Source organism: Mesoplodon bidens (assembly GCF_964165515.1).
Source record: "Mesoplodon bidens genome assembly, chromosome: 12".
Lineage (NCBI taxonomy): Eukaryota > Metazoa > Chordata > Mammalia > Artiodactyla > Ziphiidae > Mesoplodon > Mesoplodon bidens.
The window spans coordinates 91,477,091-91,500,082 of record NC_138168.1 but is presented as its reverse complement, the minus strand read 5'-3'; the positions used below and the strand labels follow the sequence as shown (position 1 = coordinate 91,500,082).

The 22,992-nt window shown below is 53.4% G+C and overlaps 1 protein-coding gene across 1 annotated transcript in view; it reads left to right on the top strand.

Annotated features, from left to right (window-relative positions):
• Nucleotides 1–22,992, top strand: part of RPS6KA2 (ribosomal protein S6 kinase A2) — a 161,533-nt gene that overhangs the window by 86,541 nt on the left and 52,000 nt on the right. Inside the window, exons 4-10 of the mRNA XM_081250651.1 lie at nucleotides 6,882–6,962; nucleotides 9,205–9,284; nucleotides 12,059–12,165; nucleotides 15,020–15,057; nucleotides 17,361–17,503; nucleotides 20,857–20,927; nucleotides 22,594–22,682. Coding sequence (XP_081106777.1) covers nucleotides 6,882–6,962; nucleotides 9,205–9,284; nucleotides 12,059–12,165; nucleotides 15,020–15,057; nucleotides 17,361–17,503; nucleotides 20,857–20,927; nucleotides 22,594–22,682 — 609 coding nt within the window. The remainder of the gene's footprint in view (nucleotides 1–6,881; nucleotides 6,963–9,204; nucleotides 9,285–12,058; nucleotides 12,166–15,019; nucleotides 15,058–17,360; nucleotides 17,504–20,856; nucleotides 20,928–22,593; nucleotides 22,683–22,992) is intronic.

Sequence of the window (22,992 nt, the reverse complement as noted above, 5' to 3'; positions counted from 1 at the left end):
TCTTCACCGTGACCGATAGGACTTGTTTTTATCTCACGTTTCATTCTCTTTTCAAATACAGTCTCTATATAGTAGAATATAATGTAACATAATGTAACATGATATGACATGATATATAGTGTAGCGTAAAAGTAATGTGTATTGAGGGAGGTCATTTAAAAACAGGCAAATACAGGCAATGGTGTCCAACTCTAACAAGAGGATTTCGTCCCAGCCTCATTGCAGGTGGAGCTCTCCTAAGTAAATCCATCCTCCAAAGTAGGTTAATGATTCTTACCAGGGGTTCTTATGCAGCTTGCAGTTGCCACGTACTTCAAGATCAGTTTCATGAGCATTTCCCGACTGGCTCTAGGAGATCGTATGGACCATTTTTCAGAGAGTTGTGGTGACTCACAGAGGGTGGGGATGCAGGAAATCCCAGGAGGCTTCAAGGCTCAAATCCGCTCAGGGCGCCAAGCCGTCGGCTGGCTGGCAAAAGGGACCTGCGTGCATTGTGGTTCGTCACTTGCCAGAGACTTCAAAGGACTACGGATGTTGAGACTTTTTTTTTTGTTAGGGCACAAGGGGCATTAGCCAACTTTTTAACTCCAGAAGTCCAGAACAGGCCAAGTGGTTGAGGAAAGAAAATCAACAGGGTAGCATGACCTGCACCTTCAGTTCCACAGGAGCACCTGGGAGCATGTGCCCCTGAAGTTGTCTGATGGAGAGGGGGGCGTGGAAGCCTTGGGGACGTGGGCCCAATCCGAAAAATGTGTGTGTGTGGGGTCCAGAAAGCAGCTCTGGTTTTGTGTTGTGTGTCACGTCCAGCAGGGTAATCCCACAGTGTGCTTCATCCTCTACTTTCCTGGGAAGGAAACTGTGCCTTTCAGGTAGGACGAGTTTACAGGCGCTCCTGCCTTCATGTCAGCCCCAGGGGCAGCCCCGGGCCCGGAAGGCTGAAGGACGCGGGAAGGTCACAGCCGGCGCCTGGAGCTGCAGGTTACCGTACAGAGCAAAGCACATCACCGTAATCCTTCGCATGGCGGGTCAGCCACAAGTACAGGGTTGATGTGAAGTGTAAAAGATTTTAATTTATCACCGATGTCTACGGTTTATTAGTGAATCTCAAAATAGTCTAGGACATTTGGGTTTTTCCATCTATACGGTCAAGCCCCGCTCGATTCCAGACTCACATGTCTCATGCCAGAGAGTAAATATCACAGGGAGGCAGTGGCCTGGCTCCAGACCCCACGCCGGTCCAGAACACCCAGCGGGAGATTACTGGGGACGTGTCGCCTCAGGCTGGCGTGTCTCACCATTTCTGTAACTCGTTGGCACGGTAGCAATGGAAGGATGAAGGAAACATCTCTCTGGGCTTTTTTTTTTTTTTTTTTTTTAATGCATCTGAGTCTTGGAACTCAAAATCCCTTGGAATCCTTAGCCTCCAGGGGCAGCTTGAACTGCTCAGCATCAGAAATGAAGCACTTGCTCTCATGTCGGTTTTCTTTCTTGGTGGAGGGACCACTCTGCAGCTGCCCGTCAGATGGCTGAGGCACCGTTCAGGGCCTTTCCCTCCATCCCTGGTGGCCCGAGTGACTGCCGCCACCCAGAGAGGGCGGTGGTGAGGTCTGGTGCCGGTTCAGCCCGGCAAAGCCAGAACTTGCAGACCCGGAGATGCCCAGTCACCTTTGCAGGGCTGGCCTCACGCCTGCTGTTTCACATCTGAAGGGCATTGCCTGTGTGACAGCTGTCCTTGCGCATCGTGTTAGCTTGGCCCCGGTCAGTTCCCCCGTTGGCCGTCTGCAGTGATAAAATCCTGCGCCTCCATGAACACAGCCTTTCCCTTTTCCTGCTACCTTGGACCCAGTATGCTTGTGTTTCAGCAGTTTATGCCCCGGGGGTCAGCCTTACCAAACATGTTTGTGAAGGCATCTTCCCCAAAGCGATGTGTCTTATCTGTGCTCCATTAGGTTCACTGTTGGGGCTGGAGTCTTGGTTTCTCCTCTGTTACTTTAGACAGAATAAGAGTATTTAGATAGTGTGTGTATTTAGGCTCCTGGCCCTTTTTCTGTTTGTTTCAGATAATCTCTGAATTTTTTGTCTGCCTTTTAATTTTATGACCTTTTGGATGGGAAATCTGTTTGGTAACTCAGTCTATCACTCTCTCCTAGGTTATTTCTTCCATTGCTTTTATTTAAAACAAAATAAAATGTCCCACCCAGACATCAGATGAGTATTCATCTTTGTTACCATTTTTACAGCTTGTTTTTTTTTTAACATTTCCCTCTTTAATCGATCTTGGATTTATTGTTGTATAAAATGTAGGGAAGAAATATGTATTTATTTTACCCCTATAACTGGACAGCCCCTTGGAAATTTGAATGTAAGCATCTTTTTCTAATTTTGTCACCAGGCTTATTGTGGCCTTTGCTTTCCATGACAAATACTATCTTCAGATACGTAAGTAACACAAAGCAGTGTTCCTCATTCCAAAGAGGTCTGAACCCAAGATAATAACATCAGTCCCATTTAGAGGATTTTTAGATTTTCTTAACCAAAGTCAAAGAGTGAGCTTTGCAAGGAGATGGCAGGACGGGGGTGGGAACACAGTGTCCCGGTCCCCTGCCACCTGCTTCACCAGATCACGTCATGGGGGTGGGAGTGGACCAGGGCTTCTCCCCAGAGGAGGACGTGCCTGGGGGTGGCAGTACATGGGGGTGACAGAAGACTGCCTCCCGCGGGCCCTTCTCAGCCGGCTCCGCTCCCTGAGGCAAAGGACGCAGGAGCCTGAGGCAAAGGATGCAGGAGCCTGAGATGCGTTGGATGAGGTTCCCACCATGAAGAGCCCGTGGGCCCGCACAGCAGCTGCTCAGAGAGGCGTCTTGTCGGCCAGGGCTGGGAGGGGCGGCCCCAGGCCCCCTGTCACTGACGCATCCCCCCTTCCTTCCTGTGACCCTGTCCCACCCAAGGTCTCCTCCTCAGCCTGCGCACGTTTGGAGAGACGTCTTTCGGATCCCACTGCTTATGTGGGATCCCGTTCTCCCTTCAGGGTCTTTAGCTGGCATCCTCTGCGTCTTTTATTGAATGAATGGGTCTCAGCTTTTGCTTCTGTTGACTCTCCTGAAACCCGTTCTCTGCTGTTCTCCGTGGCAGAGCCACTGGAACCTGTAACTCGGGATAGACAGGAAATGGAGCGACTCTTTGTGCCGTCTGCCTGGGAACTGTCTGCTTCTGCCCCCTTTGTTCATTCTCCTAAGTGGTGGCCGTGCCGGGGTGTCCACGGCCAGAATTCCCAAGGGATGGGCTTGTGTTGGGGACGTGTCCTGATGGAGCTGCACAGATGCTGCCATAAAACCTTCTCTCTGGTGTAGCTGCAGTCGTGTTCAACAACAGACCCTCTTATTTTTACCTCTACCATAAACTACTTTTTAAAGAATGAATAGATGAAATGTGTTTTAATGAAGAAGCATATCAAAACTTCTTAAAACGACACCAAAAAAAGCCACCCAGAGACACCAACCTCTCCTCGGGTCTTGCTCACCAACGCCATCACACACCCGGTGTCTCCCCTCCCTCCAGGGGTGAAAACAGTCATGGCTGCGTCCCCAGCGGAGGAGTGCTGCCCTCCCGGGGCCCCTGAAGGTGGCATCCATGGAGACTCCCCCGGGCGCCTGGCCCCCGCTGCCCCGGGCGCACAGCCCTCGGGAGGCTCCCCTGCTTCCCTCTTCACACTGTGGCCCCCAGACTCCCGCTTGCCGGGGCAGCTCTGCGTCCTGTATGCCAGTGCTCAGCCCTTCCAGCGTCTCAGGGATTCGGGGCCACTGCAGTCATAGGGGTCTGTATCGGACCAGGAACAGCCAAGCATCAGAGCAGAGAGGAAGGTCAGGGAAAAGCCCTTGACTCTTATCATGCAGTGAAGCTGACTCCACTTACTAGGCAGTAAAATGACCCCAGCGCAGGCATGGCCTTGGCTGTGGGACCAGCACCGTCGTGCTCACACGCTACCCGTTGTTCTCGTCATGACCCCGTGAGGCAGGTACCATCTTCACCCCAGATTACAGAGGAGGAAGCTGAGCAGGGAGCCACCTGTGCGCTGGGAGAGACGGAGCCTGGGTGTGTGTGCTCCAGGCCGCGGGCCCCGGGCTCTCAGCCACAGACCCACCGGGAAGGTGAGCGGCCAGGGCACCAAAGCAGAGGTGGACCCCAGGGAGCCTGAGCACCTGAGTGTGAAAGAGGAAGCCAGTCATGGAGCAAAATGCAGGAGACTGTCCTGGGGCCCAGGGACAGGAAGGACTTCTGTTCTCTTTAATTGTGATAAAATATACATAATAGTACCAAACGTAAGGTAGATAGCTAGTGGGAAGCAGCCGCATAGCACAGGGAGATCAGCTCGGTGCTTTGTGACCGCCTGGAGGGGTGGGATAGGGAGGGTGGGAGGGAGACGCAAAAGGGAGGGGATATGGGAACGTATGTATATGTATAACTGATTAAATTTGTTATAAAGCAAAAAAAAATAAAAAATAAAAAAATAAATATATATATATACATAATAGGATATCCATCATTTTAACCATTTGTAAGTGGTGTTAGTAAATACATTTGCAACATTGTATAACCATCACCGCTATCTATACCCCAGACTTTCTCATCATCCCTAGCAGAAGCTCTGTCCCCATTAGAACAATTCCCCACTTCCCTCCTCCAGCCCCTGGCACCTACCCTTCTACTTTCTGTCTCTATGAATTTGACTTCTCCAGGGACCTCATATAAGTAGAATTATATGGTATTTGTCCTTTTTATGTCTGGCTTACTTTGCTTGGTGTAGTATTCTTAAGGTTTATCCCTGCTGTAGTGTGTGTCAGAGTTTTATTTTTTAGGGCTGAGTCATAGTCCATTGCGTGGACAAACTCCCTTTTGCTTATTCAGGCATCCATCAGTGGACCCTTGGGTTGCTGCCATATTTTTGCTATGGTGAATAATACTGCTGTGAATGTGGGTGTCCAGTATCTGTTGGAATTCCTGTTTTCAGTTCTTTGGGGAATGGAATTGCTGGTATTTCTGTGTTTAACTTTGTGAGGAACTGCCAAACTGTTTTCTACAGTGGCTGCACCATTTTACATTCCCACCAACTTCTCCACATCCTCACCTACACTTGTTATTTTCCATTATTTGTGGGGTTTTTTTTTATTATAGCCATCCTTTGGGAGGGACTTTTTAAATAAAACTTTAAAAGTACATATCATAAGACCAAAGTATGAACGACTTAAATACTTGGTCCATACGGTGGTATTCATCATACTTGTCACACTTAGGAATATTTGAGGAAAGTTTCTGCCTTCACACACGCAGGGCTGTAGGACGTCACTCGGACATTGCCCTGGGTGTACCAATTTGCTTGTGGAATCTTGGAGTTGTTCTTATTCTCAAGTGGTGATTTTGTTTGGTTTTTTGTTTATTTTTTCCTCAAAACTAATCCCATCTGTATTCCCAGATGGCTAAACTTTAGGCAATGTCAGCACCGAAAAGAATAATATTGTAATTGGTTATTTTTAAATAACCAATTGTAATTGGTCATTTTTTTTAAAAAAAATCCATAATCCATAGTTATCCTCAGGAAGAGGAAGAGAAGGGATTTTCCTCTTGATTTCTAGTCCCATCAGAAATGAGAACATTGCCATTTTGTAACCCTAAATGACTCACGCATCCTTGATCCGTATAAGCAAGGATCGTATATGTAAGCTAACGGATGAAGGATTGTAAGGGAACCCACAGGTCATTCCATACCAAAATATCACCCCTCACGTTATTTGTTACTTACAAGGGGATGTACACATCTTTGCAGTGAGAGGCTGATGACTTGACCCAGTGGAATTTAGCATCACTGAGCAAGGGTAGTGCGGCACCCCTCCCCGCATCTGCTGCACCTTGAGGTCTGCAGCATCACCCGGGAGGTATTTTTGCCAAAAATGTTTAGCCTTGGGGCTTCCCTGGCGGCGCAGTGGTTGAGAGTCCGCCTGCTGATGCAGGGGACGCGGGTTCATGCCCCGGTCCGGGAAGATCCCACATGCCGCAGAGCGGCTGGGCCGGTGAGCCATGGCCGCTGAGCCTGCGCATCCGGAGCCTGTGCTCCGCAATGGGAGAGGCCACAACAGTGAGAGGCCCGCGTACCGCCAAAAATATATATATATATATTTAGCCTCAACCTTATAAAGCCTCCAGACCTAACCTCGGTTTATAAGAAATATAGGAGTTAGAGCAACCAGTAAAGAAACAATCAGACACACGTAGGAACAATCTACAAGAAAACTGACCTGGACTTAACCAAAAAGCCCACAAAAAGCACAGGGGAAAAAAAGATGCGGGACCATTGTATTCTAGAAGCAAAAGGAATAAGGAAGTATAACAACCAGATCTAACGTGTGAACCTTGACCGAATCCGAGGTTGGAAAAAATAACAGCTATAAATGACATGGCAGGACGGGCAGGATTGGAATATGTACCAGATGTTAGATGATATTATGGAATGCTGGTGAATGTTCTTCAGGGCGACAGTCGCGTTAGGGTTATGTAAGAGATTACCCTGTTCTTAGGGCATGCTGCATGTAAATGCACCTAGGCGTCAAGTGTCACAGCGTCGACAATATATTGTCAGATTTGTGGCTAAAATGTGTGTATGTGTGCGGAAAGAGAGGGAGATAGAGAGAGGGGAGAGAACATGTATCGAAATGTAAGCAGTTGTTGAGTCTATAGGTGGAGGACTCAGGGGAGGCCATTCCACCTACTCTTTCAACTTTTGTGTATGTTTGAAAAGTTTGTACAAAAAGTTGGGGGAAATTATTTATATCTAATGTCTTGTGTTTCACATCCTGCCTTTGAAAGCCTTCGATTTTTCTGTCTTGCAGTTCGGGACCGAGTCAGATCGAAGATGGAGAGAGACATTTTGGCAGAAGTGAATCACCCTTTCATCGTAAAGCTTCATTACGGTAAAGGGAGGGAAAAAAATTCCCAGCTGTTGAGAGGACCTAGACCAACCCTCCCCCAAATCGGAGGAAATCGGCATCGATTCCTTGTCTCAGCGTCCGGCGCTGTCTGGGGTGGAGCTTTCTCCCCCCGGGTTCCTGAGCCTCAGATTCTTCTTCTCTGGGGGAGGAAGATGCCCTGTTTCATCTCGAAAAACCGAATCTGAGGGAGCGAGAGGTTACCCTTAATTAAATTATCAACATGGAGAAAGTGGTTTTAAAAAATGGTCTCAACCTAGATGGGGTGAATGTATGACATATTTTTGTGTTGTTTCAGAGTAAAGTGCCTATGACCCCATAGTTTCTTTAAACCAGAATGGTAACATCTCCTGCATTTTAAGTAAAGACTATATTTTAGACATTTGAAAGACGGTAGAGCCCTCAAAACTGCCTTTCAAGGTAGGCTATTGTTTCCATTTCTCAGAAGAGAAAACTGAGACTCAGATGGAATAATTCTGATTTCTGAGGCCACATATCTGCAATGCCACACAAGGCTTCTTCGTTTGCTTTCTGCCATTTTACCTCCTCGGAGAAGCAATAAGTGAAATCTTCAAATTAAAAATAATGAGATGGCGGCTCCAGAGTCATGGCAGACTGCATTACAGCTTTGTGCCCTAATCGAGTAATTAATGTGGGCGAAGCGCTGGGCACAACAAGGACAAGTCCCGTACCTTGTTGGTACAGGGTTCGGGGGGGGGCACAGTTGGAGGAGACTGTCCGTGACTTTCACCCACGTCGGGAGTGAAGGCATGAACACACGCAAAGGCGGGAGGACAGAGCTCTTTGCTCGTGAACTTCTGATATTCCTAAGAAGACAGTGTAGAAAGTCCTGTTTGGAAAGCACGGGGCCTCTCCTTTCAGAAATAATAAGAGCCAACATGGATGTGACCTTGCGGGCAGCCGCGTGGTGGCCGGATCCCTCGGGCCACGGGCAGGTGCCCTTAGATCCCACCGGTGGCGGCAGGCTGACCCCCCTCTATCACACGGCCGCCTCAGTGCTGCTGATTCGCTGGTGTCAGATCCGATCCAGGTGTCGTTTCGGTTGGTTTCCCGGGTGTTTTTCTGAAGCAGTTGAGAACTGGGGTCTTGCAGAGATTTTTAAAGGCATCCTCCACGTGACCTCTGTGATGGATCACAAGCTACTTGTCCTCTGTCTGCCTGTCAAGCCCTAGGAGGGAGCATTCATCCACGCTGCAGTTTACACAATTCTGACAAAGGGGTTTCTAGTTAGAGGCTTTATGTTTCTAAAACCCCAACAGTTATAATGCTTCTGGCATTGACTTTTAGAAAATGAAAAGTTCCCAAGTGTGTGGGGATGTCAGCACCCCTTCCAGCCATACTTCCTTTGTGTGTAAAATAGATGCCACGTGCCAGACCAGCGGGAACATTGAATTGACCATCCAGTAGCCACGGTGGTTAGTTTCTCTTGAGCCTCACACGCATGCACCGTGCCCGCCTTTGACCAAGGCGTGCCCTTGCTGGTGGCAGGCGGGGCCTGAACCGTGAGCTCCATGCCCATAACTGTGGCCCTCAAGGGCCAAAGGGAGAGCACGAGCGCTGCTGCTACCAGGTACAGGCAGCTGGGCCGACCCGTCCCCGGCGCAGCCGTAAAAGAAGGAACAGGTGGTGGATATCCTTGAGCCCTGAGTTGTACCGAGCACAGTTCCATAGGAGGGGGAGGGGACTCGTCCCAGATGTCGCGGCGATCGCCCTGCTGCTCACCAGCCACCTTCCAGCAAAGCCAAGTCTCTAACAAGACACGGTTGTGCCCAAAGCCCCGTGTCGGTAGTGGTGATGAGAGCAAGTGGAACCTACACATACTTCTCTCCGTGTGTCTTTCAATCCCTTTGTGATTAAAAAAAGGCAGGAAGAAGGAGAGGGAGGGAAGGAAGAAGGAAGGAAAGAGGAAGGAGGCGGGGAAGGGGCGGGGAGAGGAGGAGAAATAACCTCCAGACCATGAAGAAAAGTGAGAGAGACAGAACTCCTCACCGTCCACTCCCTTCCCCAAGTCCTGCCCTCACTCTGCTGTGCGGTCTCCAGCCCGGCCCCAGTCCTGTTTCTGAAATGACCCAGGGTTACAGGCTACGCGGTATTGTTTGAGCCAACAAGAGACGGGCTTTTTGCACTCAGAGCCTGGACCCAGGGGATTGATGTCCACCGCAGGGGACCATGACACCGAAATGCTCTCAACTCTCTCCTTCCGCAGCCTTCCAGACGGAGGGAAAACTCTATCTGATTCTGGACTTCCTGCGCGGAGGAGACCTCTTCACCAGGCTCTCCAAAGAGGTACACGGAGTGCGGGCTGTGGGTTTCTGCCTAGAATTCGAGGGACAGGAGAGCACGGGGCAGGGTGGGGTGTGTGTGCGTGCGTGTGTGTGTGGTGTGTGTGCAAGAGAATTATGAAAGTGCGTGTACATGCACGCACATTGTGTGGTGGGTGGCGTGTGTATGTGTAAGTGTGTGTGTGGTGTGTGTATGTATTTGGTGTGAGGGCGTATGGTGTGTGGTGTGTGCGTGTGTTTTAAAGATGTCTCACAAGTCACACAGGGAAGAAATCTGTTGTCCTGGAAAGTTCTTAAGAAAACGGACTCTTCCCAAGACCCCCGTGGAGCTCTAGAACCTTCCCTGTGTAGAGCAGATGGAAACTTGATTTATGTTACATAGGGAAGACTTTACGTCACAACGTTTCACTTTCCACCGTAGGAAGACGCTATTAACACGCTGACCACACATCCTGGGAGGGGCGTCGGGAGCGTCTAATTAGGGCTTCACCCGTGAGCGCTCCGTGACCCCCAGGGCTTGTCCTTGACCCCCACTACCTGACTTAGGAACATTCCAGGATGTCTTGCAGCGCAACGTGAAAGCTCTCTGGCCCCTGCTTCATGGGATGGAAAACCCAGCATCCTGCTCGAGGCAGTGATAATGCCAGGCTTTTAATCCTGTTGATTCTGTATAAAGTTTCCTTTATACAGAAGAGAGCATGATGAAGGTGACAGCGTGTTGACACGATGCACAGAACAGGTTCCCGGCCCTTCTGACGCAACCTCAGCCGGCACCGGGGTTCTTACTGGGCTGTAACGGGGTTCGGGCTGCCCTCCCCCTTTCCTCACCGCCCACTTTTTCAGCAGGAGGTCCCTCCATCCTGTGCGAAACTCCAAAGTGCAGTCAATCAAGGTGGAGCGTCAGTGGGGTCCCCAAGACCTCGAGCTGCTCTCTCCCTGTTTCCTGATGGTCCCTCGGGCAATGGCACTATTGACGTATTGGACTCTTGGCGATAGAGGTTGAAAGCACGGGCTGGAGGATTCAGATCCAAGTTCTCCAAAAGCCCTTTCGGATCAGGTCTCTGGTCCCTTAACCTGCCTCACAGCTGAGCTCACGTTTCCAAAGATGGCGAATCATTGACCTCGGCCAGTTTCTCATCTGATGCCTATTGATTTGCTTCCTTCCCACCCCCGCCAAAGGAAGTCAGGCCACTGGGGGTTGGTCTGTCCAGCATCCAGTGTGACACACCCTGTTGTTGGGCTTCTTGACCAAAAAGGCCACACGCAAGGTACCCATAGGACCCTTTATTTCAGAGTAGAAGTGAAGTTGTCCAGCCTGGGCTCAACAGGGTCTCAGAGTTCACAGAAACACAGGAAATGAATGATACCCTAACCCTAACCCTGTGTAAAAAAGTATTTCCCTTCCATCGTCTTCACCGAGCCCACTAGACAGCATCCTTGTGTGTGTCGGTCTCCGTACTGACTGCCTTCAGGAACTCACATCCATAGAGAAACCCTTTGCATTTGCACTTGGTGGCCACGCAGATCTGTGCCCTAAGAGCAGCCAAGGAGAGTAATATGGCCGCCCCTGAGCACTAAGCTGTAGACGTGCCTGTGTGGTTATACACAGAGATGGAGAAAGTCGGGCCAAAGAGAATTCGACAGCCAGCAGGATTTCCTACAGGGAACTCCTTCTCACAGGGAAGCCCACTGAGTATGCTAACCAATTTAGAGAAGAAATACCCAGCCAGGAAAGGTGCCGGTCAAGTGTGGAAGACAGAACAGGAGATTCCAGAGGCCAGAGGGGCAGCGAGGGTTGGTGGCACCCAAGTGTCATCCAGGACTTGGGGTGCATGTCCTCCCCACTGGGAGGCATCCCTTTTGTGAAATGGATGTGCTCCACCTTCATTAGCCTGATGTATTCACTGTTCAGTTCCCCAAATTGCCCTTATTCTGATTCTGAGCTTCCCAGGCAACCTTCTGATCATGTATTGATTTTTCACGCGTCTGCCTTCAGAGAGAATTCAGTCATGACGTGGATTTCTAGTCTCTGTGACATTCATTTCTCATGGGGCGGGTAAAGAATGGTTTCTGATATCATCTGGCTTGCTGGTAAGGTGACTACAAAATTACATGCTGGTTCTCACAACCGCAGGGACAGGGAAACAGTAGGAGACGATGACCTTGAGGTCTGCTGGGCGCCATGGCCTCGTGTGTGTTTTAGCTAAACCAGGGTCCCTCTCCCGCCAGCCTCTCCGGCAAGGGGCACCCACCGATGCTACACGGGTGGGTTGTATTTGGTAAGACTCGTCCCGCTCTGGGGAGATGTCAGTTCCTAGTTTGCATAAACCCAAGGGGTGAAGAGGTGAACTTGAAGGAGGAGGGATGACATTTGAGACGTATTTTCGGTAAATCCTTCAGGCCTGTTTATGTCAGACCTTCACAGTGTGGTTTAGTTTTTTGTATTAAAGTGTTATATCAGAAGCACGCATATTAAAACATAAACCCAGAAATACACTCCAGAGCTGCATGGTTTGTGGGGCAAGAAAGCTCGGGGGAGGGAACTCTGCCCGGGGCTCCGCCCACAAGGCCTAGTCGCTGTGTGAGGAGTGCCCCCTCCCCTTCACGGGTCCTAAAACTTTGCTGACAGCTCACGTTTCCATTGTAGCAGTTGGAAGAGCCTTGTCTGGGGGCCGCGGTCTGCAGAGCGGAGCGCAGTCTTGGTGGGGCTGAGTGCCTCTCTGTCTTTAACGCCAGCAGCCGCAGCGCAGGCTGAGGTCTTGTCCTCTCTCCCGCCAGGTGATGTTCACGGAGGAGGACGTCAAGTTCTACCTGGCCGAGCTGGCCCTGGCGCTAGACCACCTGCACAGCCTGGGGATCATCTACAGAGACCTGAAGCCGGAAAAGTGAGTGCGGACGAGGCGGGGCGGGGCCCTCTTGCTGCCCACGTCGCCTTGTCCCCGTACTTAATTCCCCAGTGAGGCCGTAGCCTGGGGACGTTCCGGTGCTGGCACCCCACAGGCAGGGATGCCACATGCCCGCCCCTGGAAAGGTGCCCAGACATAGGTGTGGCTTGTGCTGATTTGTGTGGGATGGTCCCAGCCTATTCTCACCTGACCCTCATAACACCCCCCAAGGGAGGCAGGGCCGGGCCTGCATCCCTGTGGTCCAGGGGAGGCTGGGCAGGTAGGCAGCCCACTATTCCTCCTCCCACACCCCGTGCCCTCCCTCCTTAGATGGGCCCCATCCTGCACTGGGAATGTCTCACACGTCACCTCCTCGCTAGTTTGTGTCTTCTGTGCCGGTCTCTTCCCCATCTCCACCTCCACCTTGGAAAGCCCTTTCAGCTGTCTTGACAGACCCATTTCTAGGTGACGAGTCAGATGAGCCTTTCTGAGTTTTTCCAAAAGACGGTGGCACCAGGTTCCCAGCCCAAATTCCAAGAAGGTTTGTGTATCTTTGGCCATGATCACCTGCAATATTACTTCCAGGTTTTCTTCCTGCTATTTTCTGTGTCGAGCTGCCACAAACTAGGAGGGGCCCACTGAAGAGGAAGGATCTAGAGGATCTAGAGGAGATTCTGTTTTAAGTTCATTTGGTTGGCCTGACAGTGGTCCCTGCAGCGAAGTTGATGATTTTCTCCCTCTGGCCTGTGACGTGGTGCATAACGGCCCCCTGTCCCCCTATAGACTGAGGGCCATGCCTGCCCCTGGATATATGGGGCCTGGTGGGACCCCAAGACTTGGAGCACAAGGCAGCCCAGGACCTGAGGGCACAGGAAGTAGATCCCAGCCCTTGTTCCTGGTCCCTTAACTTCTTCACCTGCAGGGAACTGAGAAAAATGCGAACTCTGCTGAGAAGTGGCAGGCGTTTAAGGGAAACGCCTGGGTTTGCCTAGAGACCAGGAACGTTGCGTATGTCCCTGAATCAAAGCGTATTTGCCTGTGACCAGAGGGAAGTGCTCCCCACGCACAGCTTCAGCTTAACCGCCGGCTGGGTAGAGCATCACTGGCTGCACGTGTAAATGATGTTTAAATAACCATGAGAGGCCCTCTCCTGAGTATCCCCATACTAAGAGCCACGTCCCGCCAACTCAGCATCGCCTTCAGAAAACAGGCGCTGAGGCCACTGTCACAGCCAGCTCGGCTGACCTGCTCACCCCTGCTGTGGGCTCTGCCCCATGAAGGCAGCACCCCGATTCTCCCTCTAGTTAAAGGTCAAAGGGATCTTTATAGTTAAAAATAGTAATATGCAATTGCAGGATTGAAGAAAAAGGATTTCGTTGTTCATTAGAATTAGAAGGGAATTAATCTTGGAAGTTGCTCACTTCTGGGCAAAGATTAAGTATAACTGAAAAGCAGAGATAAGAACATTTGCTTCTTTCATGATAAATTGTCATCTTAATTATACACTGTAACTTTTTCCTTCCCATTTCCATAAAATAATAGGTATGATTTTTATTCCCATGGCAGATTTTTTTAAACTGTGGTAAGATAAAGATGACATAAAATTTACCACCTTGACTATTTTCAAGTGCACAGTTCAGTCGTGTTCAGAGCATTCACACCATTTGTGCAATCGTCTCCACCATCCATCTCCCAGACTTCTTTCATCCTGCAAAATTGACACCCTGTCCCATGAAACACTAACTCCCCACCACCCTCCCCCAGCCCCTGGCACCCTCCCTTCTATTTTCTGTCTCTGTGGATCTGACTGCTCTAGGGACCACATGTAAGTAGGATCACAGAGTATTTGTCCTTTTGTGGCTGGCTTATTGCACTCGGCGTGGTGTCCTCGAGGTCCATCCATGTGGTAGCCTGTGTCAGAACTTCCTTCCTTTCCCAGATGTGTCTAAGGTACCACATATTAATCCTCACAGCCCACGTCCTGGTCTCTTTAGGTCCGGGCTGGTGCCTCCCAGGAGCTGGTGGAACAGAGTTTAATTACAGCAAAGAAAGAAACAGGGCAAGCCAGGAGCCCCGGGGACCTGTGGGCTGATGGGCTGGAGAAGGGCCTCGTGGAAGGCTCGCCTGCATCCATCCCCTCAGACTTTCCCTCCGCCCTCCCGTGGGCGTCAGCCTCGCCGTACTCCAGAGAGCTGGGAGGAACAGGGCAGTGCTCCCCGTGGGGCATCTGAACGTCAGACGCCTGCACGCCGAGATCGTGGCCCAGGGCACCAGGAGGGACCCCGTGGGACCGGCTCCCACAACATGGCTCCCGGGGGCTGAGGCCTGAGGTGTCACAGACTCCCCCGGAGGTCGCAGTGGTCCCCAGGGCCAGGCGGGGCTCGTGGATGGGTCTGGCCAGAAGAGCGGGCTCTAGCCGTCGCGGGCCCGCCTGGGTTCAGGAAGTCCCCTCTGAGCAGCTCTGCGTCTGCACAGGCCAGGGCACTCGCGGACCCTCTCAGGCCCATTCATGCAGGACAGACAGCCTGGGGGGGTCCCCAGACCTTTCCCTGAGCTTGAGAGGGTCTCACACCTGCAGTCCCCAGTGTGAGCCTGCTGAGCCAGGCACAAGAACATGGGGGTGCCCTTTGCACCCCACACACCGTGGATGTGCCTGTGCTCCTGACCCAGCAGAAGCTGCTGACTAGGGAAGCAGTGGTCTGAAGGCCACGTCTGCGAACAGCAGGTGACCTGCCGCCCCCCAGCCAGCGTGGAGACTGCTGCCCAAGGGCCTGGGCGGCTCCCCTGGGGTCTCCGTGCCCTTCCGTGTGTCTCGTCTCTTTTAAAGCATCCGTTTTCCTCCTCTTTCTTTCAGCATCCTCCTGGACGAAGAGGGACACATTAAGATCACAGGTTTGTAAAATTCCACCCGCTACCGACCGATGACTTCACCCCGGCGGCCCTGGTACCTGGGGGCCGACTCAGAGCTAAAGCCCTCTCTCTCATCACACCAGCGTGTGCAGACAGGGCTGCCTTCCCCGTGGCCGTGGCTTAGTTCTGTTGGTGTGTGTCTTCCCGGGGACGCTCACGCTTCCCAGGTCGGCCCTCCTTCCTTCTCTCCCTCTGACTTAAGACCCTTCTAGTGCCTTTCCTGCTGACTCTCAGCGTCACTGGATGTTTTGTTCAAGAATCTCATCTTAGCATGTCTGCGGGGCCGATCTCCCCACTGAAACCTCAAACCCCTCCCACTGCCATCGGTTCAGCCAGAACGAGCACCACCCCCCCTTGTTCCGTGACACCCACTTGTGCTAGTTTCCTCTTGCTGTGTCACAATTACCAACCTCGGTGGCTCAAAACAGCATCAGCTCATCATCTTAACAGCTCTGGTGGCCAGAAATCCAAAACAGGTCTCACAGGGCTAAGATCAAAAGGGGGGTGCACTCCTTTGTGGAGGCTCCAGGGGAGGATGGTCCTGTCGCCTCTCCGGCTGCCCACTTCCCTGGGCTCATGGCCCCATCCTCCTCCTTCAGAGCCAGGGGGCAGCACCCCAGTCTCTCTCTGACTCTGGCCTCTGCCCCCAAGTCCATGTAAGGACCTTGTGCTTATTGTGCTTCATCCTGGCGCCCCGGGATAACCTCCCTTCTCGAGATACAGCAGGGCCCCCTCTGCCAGGAAGGTGACCTATTCATAGGTTCCAGGGTTGGGGCATGGACGTCTCTGGGGGCCATTCCACTGCCCCCCGCTGGCCGGGTCCTGGCCTGGTGTCCCCTCACACCCGCTCCCCATGTCCACCAGCGGGCTGTCCCTGCGCGAATGCTCCCCCCTCGCCTCCAGTGGCCGCTGTCTCTGCTTGGGGGGGCACCTGCTCTGTCCGTGTTCTGTCTGCAGAGCCTCCCGTCCTCTGCTCCTCAGCCCCACGCCGTCTGGTCTCCCTGCTGCCTGTCCCCTTCTCTGGGCTGGTTCCCCCCGCTCCTGATGGAGCCCCAGTCCCAGCAGAGTGCCCAGAGCAATTGACAGTTACTGCTCGTTAATGTCAAACAGTGAGACTTCTTAAATTTCTCATGAATTATGCACAAGAGCCTGGCACTCATCTGACAGACCCTGTAGACGGCGACCTCCTGGCAGGGGCTGCACAGGTCCGAGGGCGTCCGCAGTGTCTGCTGGTGGGACCTGCCCCCCTCAATGAGTCCAGTTTGACCTGCTGGGGCCTTCTGTGCCTTGCCACGTGTAGAGCAGCAGAAGAAATGAACCCTTAACAAGCTGAGAAAGTAAACCTGACTTCTACAACGGGTCAAGGCCATTCAGAAGTGCCAGCGTGGCATTTCGTGGAGATTGAAGGTTCTGCTAGTACTTGACCGGTTTTCTCTGCTGAGTGAGGAACTGCGCGTGTATTATATAAATCTCACGTGTACAGAGGTAGCTGGAATGGGTATGAGCTGCCACGTTAAATTTACGTGTCGTATTATAGAGTTTTGGCTTCCCCGGTTTTAGTCATCGTGGTCAGAGCAGCCCCGAGACTCTGCTGTGCAGAGTGTCACTTCGGCAGCGAGGCAGCGGACCCACGCGGGTGCTGGAGGCTGTCACTGAGCCGTGAGCTCACTGGGTCCTCACGTGGCCCCGGGAAGAAGGCACGTCACCCTTAACCTCACAGACGGTGAACCTGGAGGGCTCTGTGATCTCAGAACCAGCGTGTTCACTGTGTCCTTCACCCACTGGGTGCAGTAACACGGGCACTGGAGGACGGCGGCCTTGGCTGAAGGTCTCGTGGACAAGGTCCAGGGGAGGATACCCCATGGCAAATGCTCTGAAGCCCCGTCCAGCTTGTCCTCCTTCCCCTCTGTGCCTCACCGGCCGGGACCTCCTGCTCGTACCCCCTTTCCCGCCCTTTCCTTCAGAACTAGCGCCGTCTTCCTTCCTTTCCTTCGGAGTAGCCCCTCAGGCCTCTCCGCTGGGGCCACTGACGTCCAGGGTGTCCTGCTAAAAACAGGCTCCCGGGGAATTGGTGTCGGGCATCAGGAATGCAGTTTCTGGGCGCCCTCAGGAGCACTCCTGAACGTGTGGGTCCCTATAGAAGCTGACCGGGAGGTGTCGGGTTTGACTCAGCTTCTGCGGGCAGCTCGGCCCCAAGAGGACAGCGGCGGGAGGTGGGCCGGCTGGGCAGCCAGGGCTCCAAGTGCCGCCCGGACACTGAGCGCTGTGTGCTCTTCCTCTTTTAGACTTCGGGCTGAGTAAGGAGGCCATCGACCACGACAAGAGAGCCTATTCGTTCTGTGGGACGATCGAGTACATGGCGCCCGAGGTGGTGAACCGGCGGGGCCACACGCAGAGCGCGGACTGGTGGTCCTTCGGCGTGCTCATGGTACGGCGTGCTTGTGGTACAGCGTGCTCGTGGTATGGTACGGCTTGCTCACGGTATGGCACAGCGTGCTCGTGGTATGGTATGGCATGCTCGTGGTATGGTACAGCGTGCTCATGGTATGGTATGGCGTGCTCATGGTACGGTGTGCTCGTGGTACGGCGTGCTCGTGGTATGGTACGGCGTGCTCATGGTATGGTATGGCGTGCTCATGGTACAGTGTGCTCGTGGTATGGCGTGCTCATGGTATGGCATGCTCGTGGCTTGACTTGCTTGCAGTGTGGCATCTGCGGTCCCCAAGGTGCCCGTGTGGCTGTCCCCTGAGCGCCCGCCCGTCCCTGGGGTTCAGAGATGCAGGAGTGACCCGAGGAAAACAGTGCCCATTGTGTGACTCAGGACAAGGGGGGCCACCGACTCCTGGCCCTAGCATTTCCTGGCAGCCTCCTCTCTGTCCCCGCCCCAGACTCCCAGCATCAGGAAACAGAGCTGGGATTCAAGTGAGGATGCAAATGTGTTCAGAGTCAGACCTTTGTACTTAATGCTCTTTTGGGTTTAACATGAGGATTTTAAGGGACGCAGCTCTCTCCAGATTAAAGATATTTTCTTATTTCAAACACAGAATTCCTCCACTTAGTCAGCAAAATCACCACGAACCAAAATACACGTGGAGCGAAGCGTTTTTACATCTGCATCGAGAAACTTGGATTTTCTTTGGGTCATGTGTTTGCAGACAGAGCGTGCAGCGAACACCGTCTAGCCAGGCGGTCTGTAGTCACAACAGAAGCGGGGTTGGCTGCTGTTGCCCGGCCTCACGCGGTCCTTCCTCTCCTCCCTTCCCCCTCCCCCCACCCATCCCCCGCAGCCGGGCCCTATGCAGGCAGCCCCTCCAGGCCCGCCGTGCCCTCGGCGTGGACCAGACTTCCGAGGCTGTGAGTCTGGCATTGACTGGATGGGAGTAGCATCGTGACATTCCCGGCTTGTCAGCCCCCTCCTTGTGCATTTCACAAATGAGGAAACTGAGGCGACGGGAGTTTCCGTAGATCCGTCGCTCGGCCAGCACCGGCGTAGCCTCCTTCGCACACACGTGCCTCTTGCCCTGGCCCCAGGACCGCTGGGCTGTGTCCTGCTCACGGTGCAGGGCATCAGCTGGGTGCCCCTAGGCTGGTACCCAGGAGGCCACACTCGGTCTCTCGGTTCTGGTCCCCGGCCCCACGGGCTCGGAAGTGCTGGCTCTGTTGGGTTTGTCGGCACGGACAGCTGACCCCTGTCTGTGGGGGGCAGACACGTCAAACCAGCTCAGGAGGCAGTTCCCACGGCTCCGGCCGGGATGCCAGCTCACGGGCGTACAGTAGGTGACGTCACGCCACGTGGGCCAGTGCCCCCGTCTCCAGGGTCAGTGCGTCCTCCCCCCGTCAGCCCCCTACGAGGGAAGTCAGACTGTAATGAGAAGCCTGTTCTCAAAACAGAATCACAACAAGTTAAGCACATTAATACAGGCAAGTGATGGGCCCAAGCTCGCGACCTGACAAGGGCTCCGTGAGCATCAGCTGCCAGGGCGCTGGTGACGCTTGCTGTGTTCGTGGTTATGCAGACCTTGAGTGGCCTCTGCTGGGGCGCAGTCCGTCTCCAGGCCAGAAGCCATGGGGACGTCCCGCTCTGCTTACCTTCCCAGCGATCGTCTCTCTTAGATACGTTGGTGAGACCGTCAGGGTCGCCTCTCCCTCTGCAGGGCGACTTTGCGTCCTCGACTCCGCTCCTGTCCACGGGGGTGCTTCCCCGTTACCCTGTCTGGAGGGTGTGTACTGGGGGGCGGGCATGGGGGCCTCAGCACCCTCGCTGCGGGTTTCACCAGAAGTTTGAAGTCGTCTTCCCGACACGGCATCCCAGGTCCGAGGTTACAGCTCTGCATCTTCGGGAGTGATTCCAATCCTAAGCCCGCATCCGCCTGAGAAGCACCTTCCTCTGGAGGGTGGGGTGGGCTCCCGGAGGGAGACCACAGGCTTCATCCTGTCCGTGGATCCTAGGGATACTCGCGAAGCCCTTAAAGATGTAGGCTGGGGGCTTCCCTGGTGGCACAGTGGTTGAGAGTCCGCCTGCCGATGCGGGGGACACGGGTTCGTGCCCCGGTCCGGGAAGATCCCACATGCCGCGGAGCGGCTGGGCCCGTGAGCCATGGCCGCTGAACCTGCGCGTCCGGAGCCTGTGCTCCGCAACGGGAGAGGCCACAACAGTGAGAGGCCCGCGTACCGCAAAAAAAAAAACAAACAAACAAAAGGTAGTGAAGGAGGAGGGACAAGAAAGGGAGGAGGACAGTGGCCCGTCCTGAGCTGATGCCCCCAGTCAGGCTTCTCCCCACTTCTTTCCTCCACGTCTTCCCCAAGCTCCCCACACTCACGTCTGGAACCTCTTCTGGTTCCCCAGCTGTCGATGGCTGGTGCTTTGCCGCGTTGCTCTTACGGGCCCTGTCATCTTGTGTTGTGAACACGCATATCTGTGAGGGTCTCCCGGGCACAGGGCGTGACCTTCACGCATCCCTAGCGCAGGTGGCGGTGCCTGTGCCCAGGAAGGTCTGTGCCCCGAGGGTCCACAGGCAGGGAGAGCAGAGCGGGCCTGGGCTCCCCGGGCACCTGCCCCCCCTGCCCCCATGAGACGGGAAATGCCCCTGGACTTTGGAGAAGCTGACCAGAGAGGTTGGCCCCTCGCCTCTTCCAGGAGAGGCCCAGCCTCTGCTGTCTGCCACGGTCCACATGCCACCAACGGTGCCGCCACCTTGGTCTCGGGCACAGGGCATTCCTCCCTGAATTGCTCACTCCTTTGACAGACTCGTCCCCTCCACGTTCGGTGTCTCGTGACAGCTGGGGAGGTGGGTCACAGTCGCCTGAAGGAGGCGGGTCGTCACGGGGATGATTCTTCAGGGCACTCAGGGTCTGCAGAGCAGCCTCCCGTTCCATCTGGACCCGGAGCTCTCTCTCCCCACCCCTGCCCTCCCCTCCTAGCTCAGCCCCTCCACGGCACCCGCCAGAGAAGGGCGGGTCCTCCGTCGACCCCGTGGAAGGTGTGTGGCCATGGGCTGCAGGTCCCCATCCCCCTCTCCACGGCACTGAGCACCTCCTCACAGCCGTAGAGCTGAAGCATTTACTGTGTCCATCATCCATCAGTCTCCCCACTGAGTGCCAAGGTCCACAGTGCAGTTCTGTTCGCTGCTGTACACCAAGCACGTAGGCCAGCGCCTGCACTTAACTGACCAGGATTTCGAGTGGGTACATGAACTTGGGCTGCATTTTGCCTGTCTGGGTCTCGCCACTGTGAAGTTCGTTTGTTCTGAACTCTTTCTCCTGTTCTGTGTTGGTCTGCAGTTCGAGATGCTCACGGGCTCGCTGCCATTCCAGGGGAAGGACAGGAAGGAGACCATGGCCCTCATCCTCAAGTGAGTAGCACACCCGCTTGGGACCCACCCCATACGTGTCAGCGCCTGCTGATGTCAAGAGCTTCGGTCTTCAGAACCGGGACTGTTGAGGAGGCGGTAACGGTGATGAGCATTCCTGGCATTTTCATGTCAGTGGGTGACGCCGGTGGCCTCTCTGAGTGATTCTGATGAAATCTCCTACCAAAGATAAAGTTTTCCATCAGTAAAAATCGTCTAAGTTGTCCAACGGCAAGGTCTTTGGACATGATGGTTGGTGACCTTCAAAAGTGCAGGTTTGGGGGGCAAAGGGCCGCAGGGGCTCCTGAGAGAGCCTTCCCTTCTCTGCCTGTTCACCCGTTCGTGCACGTGCCTGAGCTCTCCTGCCTGACGTCAGCAGGCATCATATGGCCCGAGTCACTGAGTACGAACATAATTTTCTCCTTAATTCTCATGAAGAATCTTTTAATACAGAAATGGGTTTTGCTCTTAGAACCCTAGAAGGAAGTCTAAACCCAGAGCCAGTCTTGGTGTAATAGCTTTTAAAAAACAAACACAACAAAAAACAAACAAACAAAAAAACACATCATTTTTTTTTTTTGGCCGTGCTGCACAGCATGCGGGATTTTAGTTCGCTGAGCAGGGATCGAACCCGTGCCACCTGCAGTGGAAGCGCAGAGCCCTAACCACTGGACCGCCAGGGAAGTCCCTTGCTGTAACATCTTCATCAGAGCAGGCTTCCTCTGAGCGAGGTGTCAGAGGGCAAGCTCTGGGAGAGAGAAGCGGACGGGGTGAGGAAGTGGCCCTGGAATCAGGCAGGCTCCAAATGACTGTCTGCCTGCTCAGTGAGAGGGTGGGCCCACTGCACCTGCAGGAGAATCCATGAAGGTGCTTGGCCTCACGACCAGCTCTCTCAAACTCTGCTTGCGGGTGGACACGCAACGTTTATAAAACCAGGAGGCACCTGCAAAGCTTACGGTTTTGTAGATACCTCGTTGTATAAATAGAAGGAGAGCAGTTCGTGGAAGACACCCCGTAGAGAGGATGTAAACGGTGTTTCCCTGTGTCACGTGACCTTACACTATGGATGACATGCGTAGCTACGGTCTACTATGTTTTTGTTTTTTTTTTGATGGCCTCTGTTCCTTTTCATTTTAAGAGGGAACAAGACCCTTTTTCTGAAGCTAGAATAATTCCCTCCAGCAACTCCCAGGTGTGAACTTGTAACCCGTCGTTGGGAGTGACACCATTTCTGACGGGGCAGCAACAAGCTGTGGACACGTGGTTCCCAGAGCGAGGTCCTGCCAGGCCGTCCTTTCCCAGATGTGGCCGCAGACCCCACCGGAGGCAGAGGAGAGAATCCAGCTGTCTCCTCAAGCCAAGAGGAGGGTCCTAAGACGTCGACCACGCTGGCATCTCTCCAAAGCCTTGTTTGTTGTTGTCTTGGAAACCATAGTTAATTTCCATTTAAAATGTTCTGTATGTTCGTGGGATCATTCTTGTTTATTTTTAGTGGCCTTGTTATTTTTAGTGAATCATTATATAGCTGTTGTAAACACCTGCTCTGGGTCACGTGGATATGATTGGACTTGTCTGTGAATGCTGACTGCAGAACCACACAGGCCTGAAGAAAACCCTGCGCCCTTTGGGGCTCATCCTTCTTACCCGAACATACGACTGTGCTTTTCAGAGCCAAGCTGGGCATGCCGCAGTTCCTCAGCGTGGAGGCTCAGAGTCTTCTGAGAGCCCTCTTCAAACGGAACCCCTGCAACCGGCTGGGTAAGACTCCCTGAGCCCCCCGGGCCCGCCCTGGGACGCCCACATGCTCACACTCTGCTCTGGTCTGGCCCCGCATTTCACCACGTTCTCTGACAGCAAAAGGCCCTGACGCAGGGGTGGAAGTTCTATCACGTGTTGTCCGAGCTCTGAGGATTTCAAAAACACACGGTCGCTGCCCGGGTATTGTTAGCTAACAGTCACCGTTTTTATACAAAATGGTGGCACTTACTTTAGAACTCCGTAAACTAAAGACAGAACCCTGGAAAAGCCACCCCGTCTAATTTGTCTTTGAATGTTACAGAGAGATCAT